This window comes from Panulirus ornatus, chromosome 55 (genome assembly GCF_036320965.1).
Source record: "Panulirus ornatus isolate Po-2019 chromosome 55, ASM3632096v1, whole genome shotgun sequence".
Lineage (NCBI taxonomy): Eukaryota > Metazoa > Arthropoda > Malacostraca > Decapoda > Palinuridae > Panulirus > Panulirus ornatus.
In genome coordinates, this window is record NC_092278.1 from 25394925 (window position 1) to 25421251 (window position 26327).

Sequence of the window (26327 nt, forward strand, 5' to 3'; positions counted from 1 at the left end):
AACAGGTCTGCAGTTTGTGAGGGGTTGGGGGCCTTGCAAAGTGATTCATTTACTGTTTATTGATAATATAACATTGGTGGCATTGTCAAGCATGAAATTGCAAAAGCTGGTTTCTGAGATTGCAATAGTGTGTAAAGGGATAAAGTTGAGCATAAATGTGAATAAAAGCAAGGTTATTAGGTTCAGCAGTAGAGAAACATGGGTTAGTTGGGGTTTAATCATGAAAGGCAGAAACATGGAAGTGAAGTGTTTCAAAAACCTGAAAGTGGACATGGCAGCAAATGGAACATGGGAGCTGAAATATGCTATAGGTTGAACAAAAAAATGAAGGTCCTGGGAGCAAAGACAAATGGTTGGAAAAGAGGTCACAAAGTGGGACATTGTAGTTAAGCATGTTTGAAGGTATAGTAGACCAATTGGCGTTGTATGGATGCAAAGCATGGGCTCTAGATGAGAATGTATGGAAGAGGGTGAATGTGTTGGAAATCAAATGTCTGAGGAAACTATATGATGTGAGCTGGGTTGGACAAGAAATGATGGGTTAGAAACAGAGGTGATAATAACAAAAGTATGGCTGAGAGAAACAAGAGGACAAATGGGAACACTGGTGAAGGGGTCAAGGGGGGAAGTGATAACAGGGAGAGATGAAGTGAGAAGGAGATGGAGTGAGATGGAGTAAGTATTTTGAAGGTTTGTTGAATGTGTTTGACGACAGTGGCAGATGAGGGGTGTTTTGGTTGGAGTGGTGTGTGAAGTGAGAGAGTCAGAGAGAATGGTTTGAAGAAAGCCCTGTGGAAGATGATATCTGGCAAGGTGGCAGGTTTGGATGGTATTGCAGTTGAATTTATCAAGAAAGGGAGTGATTGTGTTGTAGATTGGTTGGTTAGGATATTGAATTTATGTATGGATCATGGTGGAGTGCCTGAGGATTGGTGGAATGCATGTAAGACTGCCACTGTACAAAGGCAAAGGGGATAAAGGTGTGTGTTCAAGGTACACAGGCATAAGTTTGTCGAGTATTCCTGAAAAATTGTAGGGGAGGGTACTGATTGAGGGTGAAGGCTGGTACAGATCATCAGATTGGGGAGGAGTAGTGTGGCTTCAGAATTGGTAGAGGATAGGTGGATCAGGTGTTTACTTTGAAGAATGTGTGTGAGAAATTCTTTGAAAATTAAAAAACAGATGGATTTGTATGTGGCATCTATGGCTCTGGAGAAAGCATATGATAGGGTTGATAGAGATGCTTTGTTAAAGGTCTTAAGAGTATATGATGTGGGAGGTAAGTTGCAAGAAGCAGTGAAAAGTTTTTATCAAGGATGTAAGGCATTTGTACAAGAAGGAAGAGAAGAGAGTGGTTCCCAGTGAAGGTCGCTCTGCGACGGGTGTGTGATATCCCCATGGTTATTTAATTTGTTTATGGATGGAGTAGTTAGGGAGGTAAATGCAAGAATTTTGGATAGAGGAGCAAGTATGCAGTCTGTTGTGGATGAGAGGGCCTGGGAAGGGAGTCAGTTGCTGTTTGCCGATGATATAGCACTGGTGGCTGAATAGACTGAGAAACAACAGAAGTTGGTGACTGAGTTTGGAAATGTGTGTGAAAGGAGAAGTTAAGAGTAAATATGAATAAGAACAAAGTTATTAGGTTCAGCCGGGTTGAGGAACAAGCTAGTTGGGATGAGAGTTTGAATGGAGAAGAATTGGAGGAATTGAAGTTTCAGATATCTGGGAGTGGACTTAGCAGAGAATGGAACCAAGGAAGTGGAAGTGAGTCACAGGGTGGGGGAGGGGGCGTAGGTTCTGGGAGCATTGAAGAATGTATGGAAAGAGAGAACATCACCTCAGAGAGTGAAAATGGGTATGTTTGGAGGAATAATAGTTCCAACTTTATCATATGGTTGCAAGGCATGGGCTATAGATAGGGCTGTATGAAGGAGGGTGGGTGTGTTGCAAATGAAATGTATGAGGACAATATATGGTGTGAGGTGGTTTGATCGAGTAAGTAAAGAAAGGGTAAGAGAGATGTAAAGTGATGAATAAAGTTTGGTTTGAGAGAGTAGAAGAGTGTTGAAACGGTCTGGACATATACAGAAAATGAGTGAAGAAAGACTGACAGGATATATGTGTTAGAGGTGGAGGGAACAAGGAGAAGCAAGAGACCAAATTGGAGATGGAAGGATGGAGTAAAAAAGATTTTGAGAGATCGGGGCCTGAACATACGGGAGAGTGAGAGGTGTGCAAGGAACAGAGTGCATTGGAGTGATGTGGCATACCAGGGTCGATGTGCTGTCAATGGACGGAATCAGGGCATGTAAAACGTCTGGTGTGGAGTGAACCATGGAAAGGTCTTTGGGGCCTGGGTGTGGATAGGAAGCTGTGGTTTCTGTGCATTACACATGACAGATAGAGACTGAGTGTGAAAAAGAATGTGGCATTTTTTGTCTGTTTTCCTGGTGCTACCTCGCTGACACTGGGAGTGGTAAAGCTGTTTCCTGTGGGACAGGGTGGCCCCAGGAATTGATGAAGGGAAGAGAGTATGAATATGTATATGTGTATATGGCTGTGTATGTATACATATATGTTTGTATATGTGTAATGTAGATATGTATATGTATGTATAAGTGAGTTAATTTATACATATGTGTGTTTGTGAGTGGACAGGTCTTTCTTCATCTGTTTCCTGGTGCTACCTCGCTAATGTGGGAGACCGATCAATTCTAACAAAAAATAATATGGCTGAGCAAACTGAAGAGGGCGTGTTGAAATGGTTTGGACATATGGAGAGGATGAGTAAGGAAAGGTTGACAAAGAGGATATATTTGTAGCAGTGAAGCAGAAAAATAAAAGGAGGAGACAGATTGGGGATAGATGGGTGGGGTGAAAAGGGTTTGACTGCTCGGAGCCCAAACATGCAAGAGGATGTAAGTTGAGCACAGTACATTTCTAACAGATTAACCCTATTCCTTAGTCTGTCATAAAAAGCCCAGGTCTTGCAATCATACAACACCTCTAGGACCACTATACCATCAAACATGCCCATCTTTTCCTTCACAGATGGTGAACTCACTCTCCATAATTTCTCAATGGGTCCAGGACCTTTGCCCCATAACCATCCTATGGCTCACTTCAGCTCCTATGGTTTCTTCACTGCCATGTCCACTCCCAGTTATCTATAACACTTCACTTCCTCCAAGTTCTCTCCATTCAAACTCACTCCAACTAACCTGTCTCTTTGCAGTGCTAAAACTAATAACCATGCTTTTATTTGCAATGATTCAAATTTCTTTCACACTTTCCCTAAACTCAAAAGCAACTTCTGCAGTTTCTCATTTGAATCTGTCACCAGCACAACATCATCAGCAAACAGTAACTGACTTCTCTCTCAGAACCCTACCCTACTCTTGACAGACTGCCCCTTTACATAAAGTCCTCAAATGTATCTCCCTCATCACCCTATCTATAAACAGATTAAACAGCCATAGTGACATCATACATGCTTACTGCAGATGCCCTTCACCTGGAACTACACATATATCAAACTGTCACCTACCTTAACAATGTAGTATCAGTATCAAATGAAAAATGGCCTCATCTGCACACACACAATCTTAGAAGTAATGTAAAATGTATGGAAACCAAAGCCTACCATCCATAGCCAAGCCCTTAAATAGACAAGCAACCTTCTTTAGATCCTACAGTCAGGATATCTATAGAGACATTCCTCCAGCTTCAAAAATACATGGGGGTGATAGGTGATTCAAAAGCTTACCCATAACAGTCACCTACATAAAAATATCAGAGGTGAAAAGAGACACTTTGTACAAATCAGTACACATAATGCATAAAACCTCAAAACAATAAAAAAAGATCTTTGCTACTTCTTTGCACAATGTCAGCATTTTTATTTACTGTAGTCTACCCTTTTTCTTTGATCTTTGAACAATATCAGCATTCTTTTTTACAGCAGTCCGCCCTTTTACCTCACACTGGCAATTTAGAATGTTGATATATCTACAAACTGAGACAAGAAGTTGCATGTACAATTGCCTTGCCCTGAAAATCATGATATATAATATGTAAGTCTTCTGTAATAAAACCATATGAAATTGGGAAAGAGTATTGCATTTCACTATGTACATGTAATCTTTATGCAAGTAATGTTTATGTTACAAGAAATATAAGTCCATGCATATCTGACTTATGCTCACATGTCAGGATATCTGCAATCACGTTCCCCATGGCAGATGCATATAAAATTAGAATAGTTAACACTAATGTAAAAGTGAAGGACCATGAACTTTTAAACACAAGAACAGCTGATTTGGCAAAGCTTATATCATTGCAGTGAGGATACTGCTTTCCAACTAGTTCATTCCTAAAAGAAGCTCTGAAGTAGCTGTAACTTCACTAAAATAATTTTCAATCTTTCACTTCTGTTCAGAATTTTCCAGTATCTACACAAGGCCCTTAAGCAAGTGTCATTCTTTCTAACCTTGTAATCATGAAAATAGTTTGATAAATAGTTTTGTAAAACAAGTCTGAAACAAATCTCTATAAATGTGAGAGAAATGTCTGCATATCCTTAATGGGAATTCTTTAAAAGACAACTAACAGACTTGAACATTTCAGCAATTACTTTCATCAACAAAAAAACACAAAAACCCTACATCAAATCCTATCAACTACAGACATGGCAACTTACCTTAATTCTACCTCTGTTTTTTTCTGTTACATAATGACAAGTGGGTTCAGTGTACTGTAAGGCATAGTATTCTGGATTTTCTACTTCCCAGTGAGTACAAAGTTCCTGAAAGAAAATCAGAGTCAGATATTGGCAGCAACCATGGTAGCTACTGTAGGTACTACAAGTGCTAAAATGCTCTTAAATGAAAAAGGGAAATTACAAAACAAATTACACAAAAATATCACTGCTAACTATTCATTTCCAAGTAGTACTCTATGTACAATATACTTCTGATTCATTCTCCAGACACTTCACATGCCCTGGTTCAGTTCACTGACATCATAACGACCCCAGTATGCCACATCGTTCCAATTCACTCTATTCCTTGCACGCCTTTCATCCTCCTGTATGTTCAGACCCAGATCGCTCAAAGTCTTTTTCACTCCATCCTTCCACCTCCAATTTGGTCTCCCACTTCTTCCCTCCACCTCTGACACATATATCCTCTTTGTCAATCTTTCCTTACTCATTCTCTCCACGTGACCAAACCATTTCAACACACCCTCTTCTGCTCTATCAACCACACTCTTTTTATTACCACACATCTCTCTTACCCTTTCATTACTTACTCGATCAAACCACCTCATACCACATGTTGTCCTCAAACATTTTATTTCCAACACACCCACCCTCCTCCATACAAGCCTATCTATAGCCCATGCCTCACAACCACATAATATTGATGGAACCACTATTCCTTCAAACATACCCATTTTTGCTCTCCGAGATAACATTCCCTCCTTCCATACATTCTTCAACATTCCCAGAACCTTCACCCCCTCCCCACCCTGAGACTAACTTCCACTTCCATTGTTCCATCTGCTGCTACATCCACTCCCAGATATCTAAAACACTTCACTTCCTCCAGTTTTTCTCCATTCAAACTTACCTTCCAATTAACTTATCCCTCAACTCTACTGAACCAATTAACCTTGCTCGTATTCACATTTACTATCAGTTTTCATCTTTCAATCCATTGACATGCTGTCAATGGATTGAATCAGGGCATGTGAAGCGTCTGGGGTAAACCATGGAAAGTTCTGTGGGGCCTGGATGTGGAAAGGGAGCTGTGGTTTCGGGCATTATTACATGACAGCTAGAGACTGAGTGTGAATGAATGGGGCCTTTATTGTCTTTTCCTAGCGCTACCTCGCACACATGAGGGGGGAGGGGGATGTTATTCCATGTGTGGCGGGGTGGCGATGGGAATAAATAAAGGCAGACAGTATGAATTATGTACATGTGTATATATGTATACTTCTGTGTATATATATGTGTACACTGAGATGTATAGGTATGTATATTTGCGTGGGTGGACATGTATGTATATACATGGGTATGGGGGTGGGTTGGGCCATTTTCTTTCGTCTGTTTCCTTGCACTACCTTGCAAACGCAGGAGACAGCGACAAAGCAAAATAAATAAATAAATATATATGGGCATGTAGGTATATACATGTGTATATGAGTGGGTGGGTCTTTCTTTGTGTCACGGAGCTACCTCTCTGACGTGGAAAACAGATATCAAGTTTAATAGTAATGATATAATAAATCATCCCATGGACACAGGAGTAAGAATACTGCCCACATATTCCCTGCATATTGTAGAAGGTGACTATGGGGGAAGGAGCAGGTGGCTTTGAAAAACTAGAAACATTATCATATATTTTCATGCATAAACAATTTTACATCGTGAGGCAAAGACTATGAAGCTTTCAAAAATATTCTAAAGCAAACTACATTTGTAAGAGTAAGAAGCTCAAATGAATGCTCACCACAATAAAGGCTGCAAGAGGTTGCTGTAGACTAAACGCTCCAAGGTATGGGTTTGGTCTGGATTCAGTTGCACGCATTTCAACAGCCAACTTCACTACATTAGCATCCCGAGTTGGAGCCATAACTGTACGTCTTTGTTCAAACCTTTAAATGTCAAGGTCAAACAAAATAATGTCAATTCACCCTGAGAAACATCATTAATCATATCATCCTAGAAGAAAAGAATTCGTTAATTTCATCATTTTACAATAATTACCAAACAGCTATAAATTCTAATAATGCATGAGAGGAAGCAAATGTAAGTTATGACGCATGAAAACCTCTTTCTCTCCTAAATTGTGTCCAATGAGCCATGAGAGGGGGTTAGAAATCTCTGAATCCCCTTCTTCTGTTTAGGTAAATGCTAATAACCCCTTCTTAACCACAAATTTTGCTAAAATGGCATACAACCCAGCCTAGGACCACTCTTTAACCAATACATAACCTCCTCTTGGCAATGTCGTTGTCCCAAGGACATCAGTACCAACCTTCCTTATAATTCTCAAAACAACATCAACCTAATGGTGGTCACCATAGCTTAGGAAGAGATTTTTCAAAAGAATGAGGAAGGACAAGTAAGGAACATAAACCCAAAAAACTACTCATAGTACACTATCCTAAACAAAAAGCCACTCATACTGCAAAATGCACACTTCTCATCAGGGTCCGTTCATCCTATGAGTATGCTAACATGGAAGAGGAAAAGTAAAGAAAAACTCAGAGGGGAAAAGAGAAAAGACATTACCTTAACCCTTGTCTGAGGCAACTCCAATATGCAGGACACAGTGAGAACCAAATTCTTAGATATTCTAAAACATATCTTAAATTTGTTACTATGATTAACTAGATATAAATGATATTCAACTCAACTCAGTGAAACTTTATGAATGATGTGTACCCTTTAACTAATGCTAAACTGCTACTCGGTGTACAATGCACTCTAGAAATACTGCATTTCCAGTCATACCTAGCAATGTGTAAGGTATTTTTGAACCTAAAGCGTTTTTGTCAAAAAATAATTATTAAGCATTTCAATGGTACTGTAACTTCTGTACTCTTGTGAGAATAACAGCTTCAAGACCAGTACATTAAGTGATGGAGCAGATCTCATTCAGAGTTTCTTGACATTTCCATATAAACCAATTAGTGTATAGAAAATTTTGGCAGTAGTTTATTATAACAATGCATGGAATTCAATTTTATGTATCAATGGCCATATATTTCAGTAATACAGTATAAAATGGACATGCATTTCCTGAGTTAATATGTGTGCTCTACTATAATGGAATCCTCATTGCTACTGTTAGAAATGATACATGTGTGGCTTTTTTCTGTTTTACCCTTAAAACCTATTTTTCAATATCAACACATTAGAGAAAGATTATGCGGAAGAGAAAAAATGTGGGGTTAAATAATAAATATTGTAAAATACCAAAAACAATAAAAAAATAAAGAGAATATGCCATCTTACTGCTTGAGGTGTCTTGTGGGTTCTGAGTGAAAAATTCACTCCACTTATGTTCTCTACTTAAGTCTACCACATTTTGTTTGGCATGGATGGTAAACAATGCATTCAGATGTCTATATAGATACAAATATCTGATCCTGTGTGAGACATCTCACTAACATTAAATCGAGCCTTAAGTCTCTACAGACAACTGAATTCCCCCAACATATCTGCAAAACTTGGTTCAGCTGGATTCAGACATGACAATGCATGGTGACATTCACTGGAATGCATACTAAGAAGCATGGTAGCAATCAATGGAATGCATATATATGAAATCAGGCATATTTACTCTCTACAGATATGCTTTCTTGTTGAAATGCAGTTTCACTTAGGTTGTACATCAACATACAGACCAAATGGAGCTCTACAGAATCTGAACAAGTTCCAAGTGAATGTTTATTGTCAGTTGTCCTAAAGACAGTTTATTGTCAGTTGTCCTAAAGACAGTTTATTGTCAGCTGTCCTAAAGACAGTCATTTTTATAATGTCCTCAAGGTCATCATAAAATGATGTCCGGATACCATAAATGTCTCCTGTTTGTTTACTGTTTTCCATGTTTGAACAAAAGGGTTATGAATGCATTATTTATACAATCACCTCTTCATTCTAAGTGTTTTTACTACACAACTGTCTTCTACTTCAAACCCCTGGCCAGTTTATAACAAAGTTGATGGAATTAGAGGTATTACATTTAAAATTTCACACTGTCAACTATACACATTGTAAGGAATCCTCTGGCAACAGTATCATTAACTTCTATCAACTGGAAAACGTACGTCTATATTGTAAACTTTTACTTGTATTTTGCCTCGAGGCTGAGGCAATTGATTCAAGCATAAATTCTCTTAAAAGGTTGACCACCTACTGAAAATTGGTGGTTTATAATGACACGAAATATTCCATCTGCCCTGATATTGGCAATTCCCAAAGGGATAAAGGTAAAGTACCATGATTCGCAGGATGTCCGGAAAGGTAATAATGTCGGTATCATAATGTCTTCCATCATCACTCCCAACACTTATCTAACCAAACTCATCCTAAACATACCATAGTTTACCAATCCCTTTAGTTACGTGATATGCAGCTTCATATAATTTCGTAATTCACCAGAATACTTAAAAATTACCACCCTGAGTGTAGCCAGTGCAGACAAAACTATATGTAGTAAGGCCTAAGGTACCGCACCCTAACCCGGCCAACGCCAAACACCATCGCCTTTTATCTATACCATTAAGTATATTTACAAAGTCTAATTACGATGTACCAACCTTATGCGCCACACACTTGAACTCCTTAAATGGTAAGACTTCCTCTAATATCGTGTAATTTAGTGTGAGTGTTGCTTCCTGCGGCCAAGGTCGGTCGTGCACCAAGTCTTGTCATCATTGACAGTTGTTGACACCACTCACTCCATACAGAGTTCCCCAGCCACATTGTATTTACCATTTTGTTGATGTATTTGTTTACCAAACCAATAAGGATTTGTATAACACTGATGATATCAAACGTATCTAGTCTGCCATCAGATGATAAAACTCCATGTAAGATTCCGTGTTTGGTTTTTGGTTTAGACATTTACCTGTGATTCAGTATTCAGGGAGGTCATGCTCTCAACGCTCTGTAAGAATACTTGAAGTAAAAATACAGTACAGCTACTAAAGATTTTACCAATGATTATCAGAAACGGTCTTTCATAATGATATTACCAAATGAATATACGTATCGAATGCATCATTCATCCATTGGTTTTCGGTGAAAAAGAAAAAAGAGAAAATCAATTGGTAATTTATATATATATATATATATATATATATATATATATATATATATATATATATATATATATATTTTATACTTTGTCGCTGTCTCCCGCGTTTGCGAGGTAGCGCAAGAAACAGACGAAAGAAATGGCCCAACCCCCCCCCCCCCAACACATGTATATACATACGTCCACACACGCAAATATACATACCTACACAGCTTTCCATGGTTTACCCCAGACGCTTCACATGCCTTGATTCAATCCACTGACAGCACGTCAACCCCGGTATACCACATCGCTCCAATTCACTCTATTCCTTGCCCTCCTTTCACCCTCCTGCATGTTCAGGCCCCGATCACACAAAATCTTTTTCACTCCATCTTTCCACCTCCAATTTGGTCTCCCTCTTCTTGCTCCCTCCACCTCCGACACATATATCCTCTTGGTCAATCTTTCCTCACTCATCCTCTCCATGTGCCCAAACCACTTCAAAACACCCTCTTCTGCTCTCTCAACCACGCTCTTTTTATTTCCACACATCTCTCTTACCCTTACGTTACTCACTCGATCAAACCACCTCACACCACACATTGTCCTCAAACATCTCATTTCCAGCACATCCATCCTCCTGCGCACAACTCTATCCATAGCCCACGCCTCGCAACCATACAACATTGTTGGAACCACTATTCCTTCAAACATACCCATTTTTGCTTTCCGAGATAATGTTCTCGACTTCCACACATTCCTCAAGGCCCCCAGAATTTTCGCCCCCTCCCCCACCCTATGATCCACTTCCGCTTCCATGGTTCCATCCGCTGCCAGATCCACTCCCAGATATCTAAAACACTTCACTTCTTCCAGTTTTTCTCCATTCAAACTCACCTCCCAATTGACTTGACCCTCAACCCTACTGTACCTAATAACCTTGCTCTTATTCACATTTACTCTTAACTTTCTTCTTCCACACACTTTACCAAACTCAGTCACCAGCTTCTGCAGTTTCTCACATGAATCCGCCACCAGCGCTGTATCATCAGCGAACAACAACTGACTCACTTCCCAAGCTCTCTCATCCCCAACAGACTTCATACTTGCCCCTCTTTCCAAAACTCTTGCATTTACCTCCCTAACAACCCCATCCATAAACAAATTAAACAACCATGGAGACATCACACACCCCTGCCGCAAACCTACATTCACTGAGAACCAATCACTTTCCTCTCTTCCTACACGTACACATGCCTTACATCCTCGATAAAAACTTTTCACTGCTTCTAACAACTTTCCTCCCACACCATATATTCTTAATACCTTCCACAGAGCATCTCTATCAACTCTATCATATGCCTTCTCCAGATCCATAAATGCTACATACAAATCCATTTGCTTTTCTAAGTATTTCTCACATACATTCTTCAAAGCAAACACCTGATCCACACATCCTCTACCACTTCTGAAACCACACTGCTCTTCCCCAATCTGATGCTCTGTACATGCCTTCACCCTCTCAATCAATACCCTCCCATATAATTTACCAGGAATACTCAATAAACTTTTTTTTTTTTTTTTTTTTTTTTTTTTTTATACTTTGTCGCTGTCTCCCGCGTTTGCGAGGTAGCGCAAGGAAACAGACGAAAGAAATGGCCCAACCCCCCCCCCCCCCATACACATGTACATACACACGTCCACACACGCAAATATACATACCTACACAGCTTTCCATGGTTTACCCCAGACGCTTCACATGCCTTGCTTCAATCCACTGACAGCACGTCAACCCCTGTATACCACATGACTCCAATTCACTCTATTTCTTGCCCTCCTTTCACCCTCCTGCATGTTCAGGCCCCGATCACACAAAATCTTTTTCACTCCATCTTTCCACCTCCAATTTGGTCTCCCTCTTCTCCTCGTTCCCTCCACCTCCGACACATATATCCTCTTGGTCAATCTCTCCTCACTCATTCTCTCCATGTGCCCAAACCATTTCAAAACACCCTCTTCTGCTCTCTCAACCACGCTCTTTTTATTTCCACACATCTCTCTTACCCTTACGTTACTTACTCGCTCAAACCACCTCACACCACACATTGTCCTCAAACATCTCATTTCCAGCACATCCATCCTCCTGCGCACATCTCTATCCATAGCCCACGCCTCGCAACCATACAGCATTGTTGGTACCACTATTCCCTCAAACATACCCATTTTTGCTTTCCGAGATAATGTTCTCGACTTCCACACATTTTTCAAGGCTCCCAAAATTTTTGCCCCCTCCCCCACCCTATGATCCACTTCCGCTTCCATGGTTCCATCCGCTGACAGATCCACTCCCAGATATCTAAAACACTTCACTTCCTCCAGTTTTTCTCCATTCAAACTCACCTCCCAATTGACTTGACCCTCACCCCTACTGTACCTAATAACCTTGCTCTTATTCACATTTACTCTCAACTTTCTTCTTCCACACACTTTACCAAACTCAGTCACCAGCTTCTGCAGTTTCTCACATGAATCAGCCACCAGCGCTGTATCATCAGCGAACAACAATTGACTCACTTCCCAAGCTCTCTCATCCCCAACAGACTTCATACTTGCCCCTCTTTCCAGGACTCTTGCATTTACCTCCTTTACAACCCCATCCATAAACAAATACCTCTGTAATTTGAGCACTCACTCTTATCCCCTTTGCCTTTGTACAATGGCACTATGCACGCATTCCGCCAATCCTCAGGCACCTCACCATGAGTCATACATACATTAAATAACCTTACCAACCAGTCAACAATACAGTCACCCCCTTTTTTAATAAATTCCACTGCAATACCATCCAAACCTGCTGCCTTGCCGGCTTTCATCTTCCGCAAAGCTTTCACTACCTCTTCTCTGTTTACCAAATCATTTTCCCTAACCCTCTCACTTTGCACACCACCTCGACCAAAACACCCTATATCTGCCACTCTATCATCAAACACATTCAACAAACCTTCAAAATACTCACTCCATCTCCTTCTCACATCACCACTACTTGTTATCACCTCCCCATTTGCGCCCTTCACTGAAGTTCCCATTTGCTCCCTTGTCTTACGCACTTTATTTACCTCATTCCAGAACATCTTTTTATTCTCCCTAAAATTTAATGATACTCTCTCACCCCAACTCTCATTTGCCGTTTTTTTCACCTCTTGCACCTTTCTCTTGACCTCCTGTCTCTTTCTTTTATACATCTCCCACTCAATTGCATTTTTTCCCTGCAAAAATCGTCCAAATGCCTGTCTCTTCTCTTTCACTAATACTCTTACTTCTTCATCCCACCACTCACTACCCTTTCTAATCAAACCACCTCCCACTCTTCTCATGCCACAAGCATCTTTTGCGCAATCCATCACTGATTCCCTAAATACATCCCATTCCTCCCCCACTCCCCTTGCTTCCATTGTTCTCACCTTTTTCCATTCTGTACTGTCTCTCCTGGTACTTATATATATATATATATATATATATATATATATATATATATATATATATATATATATATATATATATATATATATATAGTGTGATCGGGGCCTGAACATGCAGGAGGGTGAAAGGAGGGCAAGGAATAGAGTGAATTGGATCGATGTGGTATACCGGAGTTGACGTGCTGTCAGTGGATTGAATCAGGGCATGTGAAGCGTCTGGGGTAAACCATGGAAAGCTGTGTAGGTATTTATATTTGCGTGTGTGGACGTGTATGTATATACATGTGTATGGGGGTGGGTTGGGCCATTTCTTTCGTCTGTTTCCTTGCGCTACCTCGCAAACACGGGAGACAGCGACAAAGCAAAAATATATATATATATATATTTTTTTTTTTTTTTTTTTTTTTTATACTTTGTCGCTGTCTCCCGCGTTTGCGAGGTAGCGCAAGGAAACAGACGAAAGAAATGGCCCAACCCCCCCCCCCCCATACACATGTACATACACACGTCCAGACACGCAAATATACATACCTACACAGCTTTCCATGGTTTACCCCAGACGCTTCACATGCCTTGCTTCAATCCACTGACAGCACGTCAACCCCTGTATACCACATGACTCCAATTCACTCTATTTCTTGCCCTCCTTTCACCCTCCTGCATGTTCAGGCCCCGATCACACAAAATCTTTTTCACTCCATCTTTCCACCTCCAATTTGGTCTCCCTCTTCTCCTCGTTCCCTCCACCTCCGACACATATATCCTCTTGGTCAATCTCTCCTCACTCATTCTCTCCATGTGCCCAAACCATTTCAAAACACCCTCTTCTGCTCTCTCGACCACGCTCTTTTTATTTCCACACATCTCTCTTACCCTTACGTTACTTACTCGATCAAACCACCTCACACCACACATTGTCCTCAAACATCTCATTTCCAGCACATCCATCCTCCTGCGCACATCTCTATCCATAGCCCACGCCTCGCAACCATACAGCATTGTTGGAACCACTATTCCCTCAAACATACCCATTTTTGATTTCCGAGATAATGTTCTCGACTTCCACACATTTTTCAAGGCTCCCAAAATTTTCGCCCCCTCCCCCACCCTATGATCCACTTCCGCTTCCATGGTTCCATCCGCTGACAGATCCACTCCCAGATATCTAAAACACTTCACTTCCTCCAGTTTTTCTCCATTCAAACTCACCTCCCAGTTGACTTGACCCTCACCCCTACTGTACCTAATAACCTTGCTCTTATTCACATTTACTCTCAACTTTCTTCTTCCACACACTTTACCAAACTCAGTCACCAGCTTCTGCAGTTTCTCACATGAATCAGCCACCAGCGCTGTATCATCAGCGAACAACAATTGACTCACTTCCCAAGCTCTCTCATCCCCAACAGACTTCATACTTGCCCCTCTTTCCAGGACTCTTGCATTTACCTCCTTTACAACCCCATCCATAAACAAATTAAACAACCATGGAGACATCACACACCCCTGCCGCAAACCTACATTCACTGAGAACCAATCACTTTCCTCTCTTCCTATATATATATATATATATATATATATATATATATATATATATATATATATATATATATATATAGGGTGGGGGAGGGGGCGAAAATTTTGGGAGCCTTGAAAAATGTGTGGAAGTCGAGAACATTATCTCGGAAAGCAAAAATGGGTATGTTTGAGGGAATAGTGGTTCCAACAATGTTGTATGGTTGCGAGGCGTGGGCTATGGATAGAGATGTGCGCAGGAGGATGGATGTGCTGGAAATGAGATGTTTGAGGACAATGTGTGGTGTGAGGTGGTTTGATCGAGTAAGTAACGTAAGGGTAAGAGAGATGTGTGGAAATAAAAAGAGCGTGGTTGAGAGAGCAGAAGAGGGTGTTTTGAAATGGTTTGGGCACATGGAGAGAATGAGTGAGGAGAGATTGACCAAGAGGATATATGTGTCGGAGGTGGAGGGAACGAGGAGAAGAGGGAGACCAAATTGGAGGTGGAAAGATGGAGTGAAAAAGATTTTGTGTGATCGGGGCCTGAACATGCAGGAGGGTGAAAGGAGGGCAAGGAATAGAGTGAATTGGAGTCATGTGGTATACAGGGGTTGACGTGCTGTCAGTGGATTGAATCAAGGCATGTGAAGCGTCTGGGGTAAACCATGGAAAGCTGTGTAGGTATGTATATTTGCGTGTGTGGACGTGTGTATGTACATGTGTATGGGGGGGGGGGGTTGGGCCATTTCTTTCGTCTGTTTCCTTGCGCTACCTCGCAAACGCGGGAGACAGCGACAAAGTATAAAAAAAAAAAAAAAAAAAAAAAAATATATATATATATATATATATATATATATATATATATATATATATATCATGATTTCCCACTTGAAATCAGATTAAAGAGTAATGGTAAAAATAGTTTTTCTACATAAAGTAATAGAGCAGTTCCGTAGTTTACTTGGAACTGTATCATTCCTTGAGCCATATGATTAGTGAGTCAAGACTCGAGAGAATTTGTGTCATTGATGCTTGCTCTCCACCACGATATAGTTACTATATAACTGACCTTTTGACCACAAAAACCTCTCCATGACAAATCACGAGAACTAGAGTGGGAAATGGATATGAATCAAAGTGCATGAGTATAATGCCTGCTTACTACTTGCATAAAAAAAGATAAAAAAAAATGCCTGTAATAGTATTATAGATCTTGATAAAATCATCTTTTGCAGTATTTGCAGTCATTGAAATGATTAATAAGAGATTTTTGGAAACACACACACACACACACACACACATATATATATATATATATATATATATATATATATATATATATATATATATATATATATATTTTTTTTTTTTTTTTTTTTTTTTTTTTTCATACTATTCGCTATTTCTCGCGATAGCGAGGTAGCGTTAAGAACAGAGGACTGGGCCTTTGAGGGAATATCCTCACCTGGACCTCTTCTCTGTTCCTTCTTTTGGAAAATTAAAAAAAAGAGCAGGGTGGTTTCCAAAATGGTAGAGGACTTATGGATCAGGTGTTTTCTTAGAAGAATGTGAGAAATAGATAAACAAATGGATTTTGAACATAGCATTTATGGATCTGGAGAAGGCATATGTTTGGGTTGATAGAGATGCTTTGTGGAAGGTTTTAAGAGTATATGGTGTGGGAGGCAAGTTGCTAGAAGCAGTGAAAAGTTTTTACCAAGGATGTAAGGCATGTGTACGAGTAGGGACAGGAAAGTGATTGGTTCCCAGTGAATGAATGTCTGTTTGCGGCAGTGGTGTGTGGTGTCCCCATAGTTGTTTAATTTGTTCATGGATGGTGTGGTTAGGGAGGTATATGCAAGAGTTTTGGAAAGACAGGGAAGTATGCAGCCTGTTGTGGATGAGAGGGCCCGGGAAGCGAGTCAGTTATTTGCTGATGATACAGCTCTGATGGCTGATTCCGGTGAGAAACTGCAGAGGTTGGTGACTTGAGTTTGGAAAAGTGTGAAAGGAAAAAGTTGAGAGTAAATGTGAATAAGGGCAAGGTTATTAGGTTCAGTAGGGTTGAAGGACAAGTTAATTGGGATGAAAGTTTGAATGGAAAAAAAAATGGAGAAAGTGAAGTGTTTTAGATATCTGAGAGTGGCCTTAGCAGCAGATGGAGCCATGGAAGCAGAAGTGAGCCACAGGGTTGGGGAGGGGGGGCGAAGGTTCTGGGAGCGATGAAGAATGTGTGGAAGGAGAGAATGTTATCTCAGAGAGCAAAATTAGGTATGTTTGAAGGAATAGTGGTTCCAATAATGTTGTATGGTTGCAAGGCATGGGCTATAGATAGAGTTGGACGGAGGAGGGTGGATGTGTTGGAAATAAAATGTTTGAGGACAATATGTGGTGTTAGGTGGTTTAACTGAGTAAGTGATGTAATGGGAAGAGAGGTGTGTGGTAATAAAAAGGGTATGTTGAGAGAGCAGAAGAGGGTGTGTTGAAATGGCTTGGACATATGGAGAGAATGAGTGAAGAAAGATTGACAAAGATGATATGTGTCAGAGGTGGAGGGAATAAGAAGCAGGAGACCAAATTAGAGGTGGAAGGATAAAGTGAAAAAGATCTTGAGCGATCGGGGCTTGAACATACAAGAGGGTGAGAGGCGTGCAAGGAATAGAGTGAGTTGGAACGATGTGGTATACCGGGTCGATGTGCTGTCAATGGACTGGACCAGGGCATGTGAAGCATCTGGGTAAACCATGGAAAGTCTGTGGGGCCTGGATGTAGATAGGGGGCTGTGGTTTCGGTGCATTACACATGACAGCTAGATACTGAATGTGAATGAATGGGGCCTTTTTGTCTGTATTCCTGGTGCTACTTCACTGAAGCAGGGGATAGTGATGCTGTTTTTCTGTGGGGCACAGTAGCAACAGGAATGGATGAAGGCAGGCAAGTATGAATATGTACATGTGTATGTATGTAATGTCTGTATGTGTATGTATTTATTTATTTATTTTTTTTTTTTTTTTTTATACCTCGTCGCTGTCTCCCGCGGTTGCGAGGTAGCGCAAGGAAACAGACGAAAGAAATGGCCCAACCCCCCCCCCATACACATGTACATACACACGTCCACACACGCAAATATACATACCTACACAGCTTTCCATGGTTTACCCCGGACGCTTCACATGCCTTGATTCAATCCACTGACAGCACGTCAACCCCTGTATACCACATCGCTCCAATTCACTCTATTCCTTGCCCTCCTTTCACCCTCCTGCATGTTCAGGCCCCGATCACACAAAATCCTTTTCACTCCATCTTTCCACCTCCAATTTGGTCTCCCTCTTCTCCTCGTTCCCTCCACCTCCGACACATATATCCTCTTGGTCAATCTTTCCTCACTCATTCTCTCCATGTGCCCAAACCATTTCAAAACACCCTCTTCTGCTCTCTCAACCACGCTCTTTTTATTTCCACACATCTCTCTTACCCTTACGTTACTTACTCGATCAAACCACCTCACACCACACATTGTCCTCAAACATCTCATTTCCAGCACATCCATCCTCCTGCGCACAACTCTATCCATAGCCCACGCCTCGCAACCATACAACATTGTTGGAACCACTATTCCTTCAAACATACCCATTTTTGCTTTCCGAGATAATGTTCTCGACTTCCACACATTCTTCAAGGCTCCCAAAATTTTCGCCCCCTCCCCCACCCTATGATCCACTTCCGCTTCCATGGTTCCATCCGCTGACAGATCCACTCCCAGATATCTAAAACACTTCACTTCCTCCAGTTTTTCTCCATTCAAACTCACCTCCCAATTGACTTGACCCTCAACCCTACTGTACCTAATAACCTTGCTCTTATTCACATTTACTCTTAACTTTCTTCTTCCACACACTTTACCAAACTCCGTCACCAGCTTCTGCAGTTTCTCACATGAATCCGCCACCAGCGCTATATCATCAGCGAACAACAACTGACTCACTTCCCAAGCTCTCTCATCCCCAACAGACTTCATACTTGCCCCTCTTTCCAAGACTCTTGCATTTACCTCCCTAACAACCCCATCCATAAACAAATTAAACAACCATGGAGACATCACACACCCCTGCCGCAAACCTACATTCACTGAGAACCAATCACTTTCCTCTCTTCCTACACGTACACATGCCTTACATCCTCGATAAAAACTTTTCACTGCTTCTAACAACTTGCCTCCCACACCATATATTCTTAATACCTTCCACAGAGCATCTCTATCAACTCTATCATATGCCTTCTCCAGATCCATAAATGCTACATACAAATCCATTTGCTTTTCTAAGTATTTCTCACATACATTCTTCAAAGCAAACACCTGATCCACACATCCTCTACCACTTCTGAAACCACACTGCTCTTCCCCAATCTGATGCTCTGTACATGCCTTCACCCTCTCAATCAATACCCTCCCATATAATTTACCAGGAATACTCAATAAACTTATACCTCTGTAATTTGAGCACTCACTCTTATCCCCTTTGCCTTTGTACAATGGCACTATGCACGCATTCCGCCAATCCTCAGGCACCTCACCATGAGTCATACATACATTAAATAACCTTACCAACCAGTCAACAATACAGTCACCCCCTTTTTTAATAAATTCCACTGCAATACCATCCAAACCTGCTGCCTTGCCGGCTTTCATCTTCCGCAAAGCTTTCACTACCTCTTCTCTGTTTACCAAATCATTTTCCCTAACCCTCTCACTTTGCACACCACCTCGACCAAAACACCCTATATCTGCCACTCTATCATCAAACACATTCAACAAACCTTCAAAATACTCACTCCATCTCCTTCTCACATCACCACTACTTGTTATCACCTCCCCATTTGCGCCCTTCACTGAAGTTCCCATTTGCTCCCTTGTCTTACGCACTTTATTTACCTCATTCCAGAACATCTTTTTATTCTCCCTAAAATTTAATGATACTCTCTCACCCCAACTCTCATTTGCCGTTTTTTTCACCTCTTGCACCTTTCTCTTGACCTCCTGTCTCTTTCTTTTATACATCTCCCACTCAATTGCATTTTTTCCCTGCAAAAATCGTCCAAATGCCTGTCTCTTCTCTTTCACTAATACTCTTACTTCTTCATCCCACCACTCACTACCCTTTCTAATCAAACCACCTCCCACTCTTCTCATGCCACAAGCAATCTTTGCGCAATCCATCACTGATTCCCTAAATACATCCCATTCCTCCCCCACTCCCCTTGCTTCCATTGTTCTCACCTTTTTCCATTCTGTACTGTCTCTCCTGGTACTTATATATATATATATATATATATATATATATATATATATATATATATATATATATATATATATATATATATATAGTGTGATCGGTGCCTGAACATGCAGGAGGGTGAAAGGAGGGCAAGGAATAGAGTGAATTGGATCGATGTGGTATACCGGAGTTGACGTGCTGTCAGTGGATTGAATCAGGGCATGTGAAGCGTCTGGGGTAAACCATGGAAAGCTGTGTAGGTATTTATATTTGCGTGTGTGGACGTGTATGTATATACATGTGTATGGGGGTGGGTTGGGCCATTTCTTTCGTCTGTTTCCTTGCGCTACCTCGCAAACACGGGAGACAGCGACAAAGCAAAAATATATATATATATATATATATATATATATATATATATATATATATATATATATATATAGGGTGGGGGAGGGGGCGAAAATTTTGGGAGCCTTGAAAAATGTGTGGAAGTCGAGAACATTATCTCGGAAAGCAAAAATGGGTATGTTTGAGGGAATAGTGGTTCCAACAATGTTGTATGGTTGCGAGGCGTGGCTATGGATAGAGATGTGCGCAGGAGGATGGATGTGCTGGAAATGAGATGTTTGAGGACAATGTGTGGTGTGAGGTGGTTTGATCGAGTAAGTAACGTAAGGGTAAGAGAGATGTGTGGAAATAAAAAGAGCGTGGTTGAGAGAGCAGAAGAGGGTGTTTTGAAATGGTTTGGGCACATGGAGAGAATGAGTGAGGAGAGATTGACCAAGAGGATATATGTGTCGGAGGTGGAGGGAACGAGGAGAAGAGGGAGACCAAATTGGAGGTGGAAAGATGGAGTGAAAAAGATTTTGTGTGATCGGGGCCTGAACATGCAGGAGGGTGAAAGGAGGGCAAGGAATAGAGTGAATTGGAGTCATGTGGTATACAGGGGTTGACGTGCTGTCAGTGGATTGAATCAAGGCATGTGAAGCGTCTGGGGTAAACCATGGAAAGCTGTGTAGGTATGTATATTTGCGTGTGTGGACGTGTGTATGTACATGTGTATGGGGGGGGGGGGGTTGGGCCATTTCTTTCGTCTGTTTCCTTGCGCTACCTCGCAAACGCGGGAGACAGCGACAAAGTATAAAAAAAAAAAAAAAAAAAAAAAATATATATATATATATATATATATATATATATATATATATATATATATATATCATGATTTCCCACTTGAAATCAGATTAAAGAGTAATGGTAAAAATAGTTTTTCTACATAAAGTAATAGAGCAGTTCCGTAGTTTACTTGGAACTGTATCATTCCTTGAGCCATATGATTAGTGAGTCAAGACTCGAGAGAATTTGTGTCATTGATGCTTGCTCTCCACCACGATATAGTTACTATATAACTGACCTTTTGACCACAAAAACCTCTCCATGACAAATCACGAGAACTAGAGTGGGAAATGGATATGAATCAAAGTGCATGAGTATAATGCCTGCTTACTACTTGCATAAAAAAAGATAAAAAAAATGCCTGTAATAGTATTATAGATCTTGATAAAATCATCTTTTGCAGTATTTGCAGTCATTGAAATGATTAATAAGAGATTTTTGGAAACACACACACACACACACACATATATATATATATATATATATATATATATATATATATATATATATATATATATATATATATATATATTTTTTTTTTTTTTTTTTTTTTTTTTTTTTTCATACTATTCGCTATTTCTCGCGATAGCGAGGTAGCGTTAAGAACAGAGGACTGGGCCTTTGAGGGAATATCCTCACCTGGACCTCTTCTCTGTTCCTTCTTTTGGAAAATTAAAAAAAAGAGCAGGGTGGTTTCCAAAATGGTAGAGGACTTATGGATCAGGTGTTTTCTTAGAAGAATGTGAGAAATAGATAAACAAATGGATTTTGAACATAGCATTTATGGATCTGGAGAAGGCATATGTTTGGGTTGATAGAGATGCTTTGTGGAAGGTTTTAAGAGTATATGGTGTGGGAGGCAAGTTGCTAGAAGCAGTGAAAAGTTTTTACCAAGGATGTAAGGCATGTGTACGAGTAGGGACAGGAAAGTGATTGGTTCCCAGTGAATGAATGTCTGTTTGCGGCAGTGGTGTGTGGTGTCCCCATAGTTGTTTAATTTGTTCATGGATGGTGTGGTTAGGGAGGTATATGCAAGAGTTTTGGAAAGACAGGGAAGTATGCAGCCTGTTGTGGATGAGAGGGCCCGGGAAGCGAGTCAGTTATTTGCTGATGATACAGCTCTGATGGCTGATTCCGGTGAGAAACTGCAGAGGTTGGTGACTTGAGTTTGGAAAAGTGTGAAAGGAAAAAGTTGAGAGTAAATGTGAATAAGGGCAAGGTTATTAGGTTCAGTAGGGTTGAAGGACAAGTTAATTGGGATGAAAGTTTGAATGGAAAAAAAAATGGAGAAAGTGAAGTGTTTTAGATATCTGAGAGTGGCCTTAGCAGCAGATGGAGCCATGGAAGCAGAAGTGAGCCACAGGGTTGGGGAGGGGGGGCGAAGGTTCTGGGAGCGATGAAGAATGTGTGGAAGGAGAGAATGTTATCTCAGAGAGCAAAATTAGGTATGTTTGAAGGAATAGTGGTTCCAATAATGTTGTATGGTTGCAAGGCATGGGCTATAGATAGAGTTGGACGGAGGAGGGTGGATGTGTTGGAAATAAAATGTTTGAGGACAATATGTGGTGTTAGGTGGTTTAACTGAGTAAGTGATGTAATGGGAAGAGAGGTGTGTGGTAATAAAAAGGGTATGTTGAGAGAGCAGAAGAGGGTGTGTTGAAATGGCTTGGACATATGGAGAGAATGAGTGAAGAAAGATTGACAAAGATGATATGTGTCAGAGGTGGAGGGAATAAGAAGCAGGAGACCAAATTAGAGGTGGAAGGATAAAGTGAAAAAGATCTTGAGCGATCGGGGCTTGAACATACAAGAGGGTGAGAGGCGTGCAAGGAATAGAGTGAGTTGGAACGATGTGGTATACCGGGTCGATGTGCTGTCAATGGACTGGACCAGGGCATGTGAAGCATCTGGGTAAACCATGGAAAGTCTGTGGGGCCTGGATGTAGATAGGGGGCTGTGGTTTCGGTGCATTACACATGACAGCTAGATACTGAATGTGAATGAATGGGGCCTTTTTGTCTGTATTCCTGGTGCTACTTCACTGAAGCAGGGGATAGTGATGCTGTTTTTCTGTGGGGCACAGTAGCAACAGGAATGGATGAAGGCAGGCAAGTATGAATATGTACATGTGTATGTATGTAATGTCTGTATGTGTATGTATTTATTTATTTATTTTTTTTTTTTTTTTTATACCTCGTCGCTGTCTCCCGCGGTTGCGAGGTAGCGCAAGGAAACAGACGAAAGAAATGGCCCAACCCCCCCCCATACACATGTACATACACACGTCCACACACGCAAATATACATACCTACACAGCTTTCCATGGTTTACCCCGGACGCTTCACATGCCTTGATTCAATCCACTGACAGCACGTCAACCCCTGTATACCACATCGCTCCAATTCACTCTATTCCTTGCCCTCCTTTCACCCTCCTGCATGTTCAGGCCCCGATCACACAAAATCCTTTTCACTCCATCTTTCCACCTCCAATTTGGTCTCCCTCTTCTCCTCGTTCCCTCCACCTCCGACACATATATCCTCTTGGTCAATCTTTCCTCACTCATTCTCTCCATGTGCCCAAACCATTTCAAAACACCCTCTTCTGCTCTCTCAACCACGCTCTTTTTATTTCCACACATCTCTCTTACCCTTACGTTACTTACTCGATCAAACCACCTCACACCACACATTGTCCTCAAACATCTCATTTCCAGCACATCCATCCTCCTGCGCACAACTCTATCCATAGCCCACGCCTCGCAACCATACAACATTGTTGGAACCACTATTCCTTCAAACATACCCATTTTTGCTTTCCGAGATAATGTTCTCGACTTCCACACATTTTTCAAGGCTCCCAAAATTTTCGCCCCCTCCCCCACCCTATGATCCACTTCCGCTTCCATGGTTCCATCCGCTGACAGATCCACTCCCAGATATCTAAAACACTTCACTTCCTCCAGTTTTTCTCCATTCAAACTCACCTCCCAATTGACTTGACCCTCAACCCTACTGTACCTAATAACCTTGCTCTTATTCACATTTACTCTTAACTTTCTTCTTCCACACACTTTACCAAACTCCGTCACCAGCTTCTGCAGTTTCTCACATGAATCCGCCACCAGCGCTATATCATCAGCGAACAACAACTGACTCACTTCCCAAGCTCTCTCATCCCCAACAGACTTCATACTTGCCCCTCTTTCCAAGACTCTTGCATTTACCTCCCTAACAACCCCATCCATAAACAAATTAAACAACCATGGAGACATCACACACCCCTGCCGCAAACCTACATTCACTGAGAACCAATCACTTTCCTCTCTTCCTACACGTACACATGCCTTACATCCTCGATAAAAACTTTTCACTGCTTCTAACAACTTGCCTCCCACACCATATATTCTTAATACCTTCCACAGAGCATCTCTATCAACTCTATCATATGCCTTCTCCAGATCCATAAATGCTACATACAAATCCATTTGCTTTTCTAAGTATTTCTCACATACATTCTTCAAAGCAAATGTGCATATGGTGGCATTTATGTACATATATGTGTATGAGTGGATGGGCAATTCTTCGTCTGTTTCCTGACGCTACCTTGTGGTCGCAGGAAACAGCAATTATGTATACTAATGATGGGAGCCTTGAAGAATGTTTGGAAGTCGAGAACATTATCTCGGAAAGCAAAAATGGGTATGTTTGAAGGAATAGTGGTTCCAACAATGTTGTATGGTTGCGAGGCGTGGGCTATAGATAGAGTTGTGCGCAGGAGGGTGGATGTGCTGGAAATGAGATGTTTGAGGACAGTATGTGGTGTGAGGTGGTTTGATCGAGTAAGTAATGTAAGGGTAAGAGAGATGTGTGGTAATAAAAAGAATGTGGTTGAGAGAGTAGAAGAGGGTGTTTTGAAATGGTTTGGTCACATGGAGAGAATGAGTGAGGAAAGATTGACAAAGAGGATATATGTGTCAGAGGTGGAGGGAACGAGGAGAAGTGGGAGACCAAATTGGAGGTGGAAAGATGCGGAGTGAAAAAGATTTTGAGTGATCGGGGCCTGAACATGCAGGAGGGTGAAAGGTGCGCAAGGAATAGGGTGAATTGGAATGACGTGGGTATACCGGGGTTGACGTGCTAGCACGTCAATGGATTGAACCAGGTCATGTGAAGCGTCTGGGGTTAAACCATGGAAAGTTCTATGGGGCCTGGATGTGGACAGGGAGCTGTGGTTTCGGTGCATTAACGCTACCTCGCTAACGCGGGAAATGGCAAATAGTGTGAAAAATATATATATATATATATATATATATAGGGGGGATAGGGGAGAAAGAATACTTCCCACGTATTCCCTGCGAGTCGTAGAAGGCGACTAAAAGGGAAGGGAGCGGGGGGCTGGAAATCCTCCCCTCTCGTTTTTTTTTTTTCCAAAAGAAGGAACAGAGGAGAGGTCCAGGTGAGGATATTCCCTCAAAGGCCCAGTCCTCTGTTCTTAACGCTACCTCGCTATTGCGGGAAATAGCGAATAGTATGAAAAAAAAAAAAAAAAATATATATATATATATATATATATATATATATATATATATATATATATATGTATATATGATCACACTTGTCCATGATGATACTGTGGTGAAATCGCACATCATTAATTCACACAATTTTATTTAACCTAATTTTCTGTACATGTGGCACATGTTTCATGGAGACAATTCACCTCATAAGGTGCCAGTACTTAACAAAGTTACTAAAATCCCAACATCACAATTGGTTCCCACTGTCCAACATCAACCTTTTTAGGTCAAGCACTATTCGCTTGGTCTGGTTGTAACCCTTGTAATGGAGAGTGATTAAGAGGAGTTAGGTGGCAGGGGTTGACCTGGGTAACTGGGTGTCTTGAACCAGTTTTTCTTTGTTCTTGTGTTTTGTCAATTCTCTGATAATGATATGGAAGCTAGGATGGGCTTTAAAATTGCCTAGGGACAAATTAGTTCTTGGTATTAGCAATTAAGAAAGATTAAATGACGTTGTGTTGCATAATCAGCGGAGGGGTATAAAATA

The 26327-nt window shown here is 41.0% G+C and overlaps 1 protein-coding gene across 3 annotated transcripts in view; it reads right to left on the reverse strand.

Moving 5' to 3' along the window:
- Ced-12 (engulfment and cell motility Ced-12) overlaps window positions 1-9468 on the reverse strand; it is a 137596-nt gene extending 128128 nt beyond the window's left edge. For all 3 annotated transcript variants that reach the window (XM_071693244.1, XM_071693245.1, XM_071693246.1), the window contains exons 1-3: window positions 9334-9468; window positions 6516-6660; window positions 4700-4804 (exon numbers count right to left, since the gene is read on the reverse strand). In XM_071693244.1, coding sequence (XP_071549345.1) covers window positions 4700-4804; window positions 6516-6638 — 228 coding nt within the window. In that variant the 5' untranslated portion in view covers window positions 6639-6660; window positions 9334-9468. The remainder of the gene's footprint in view (window positions 1-4699; window positions 4805-6515; window positions 6661-9333) is intronic.
- Between the last annotated feature and the right edge of the window lie 16859 nt (window positions 9469-26327).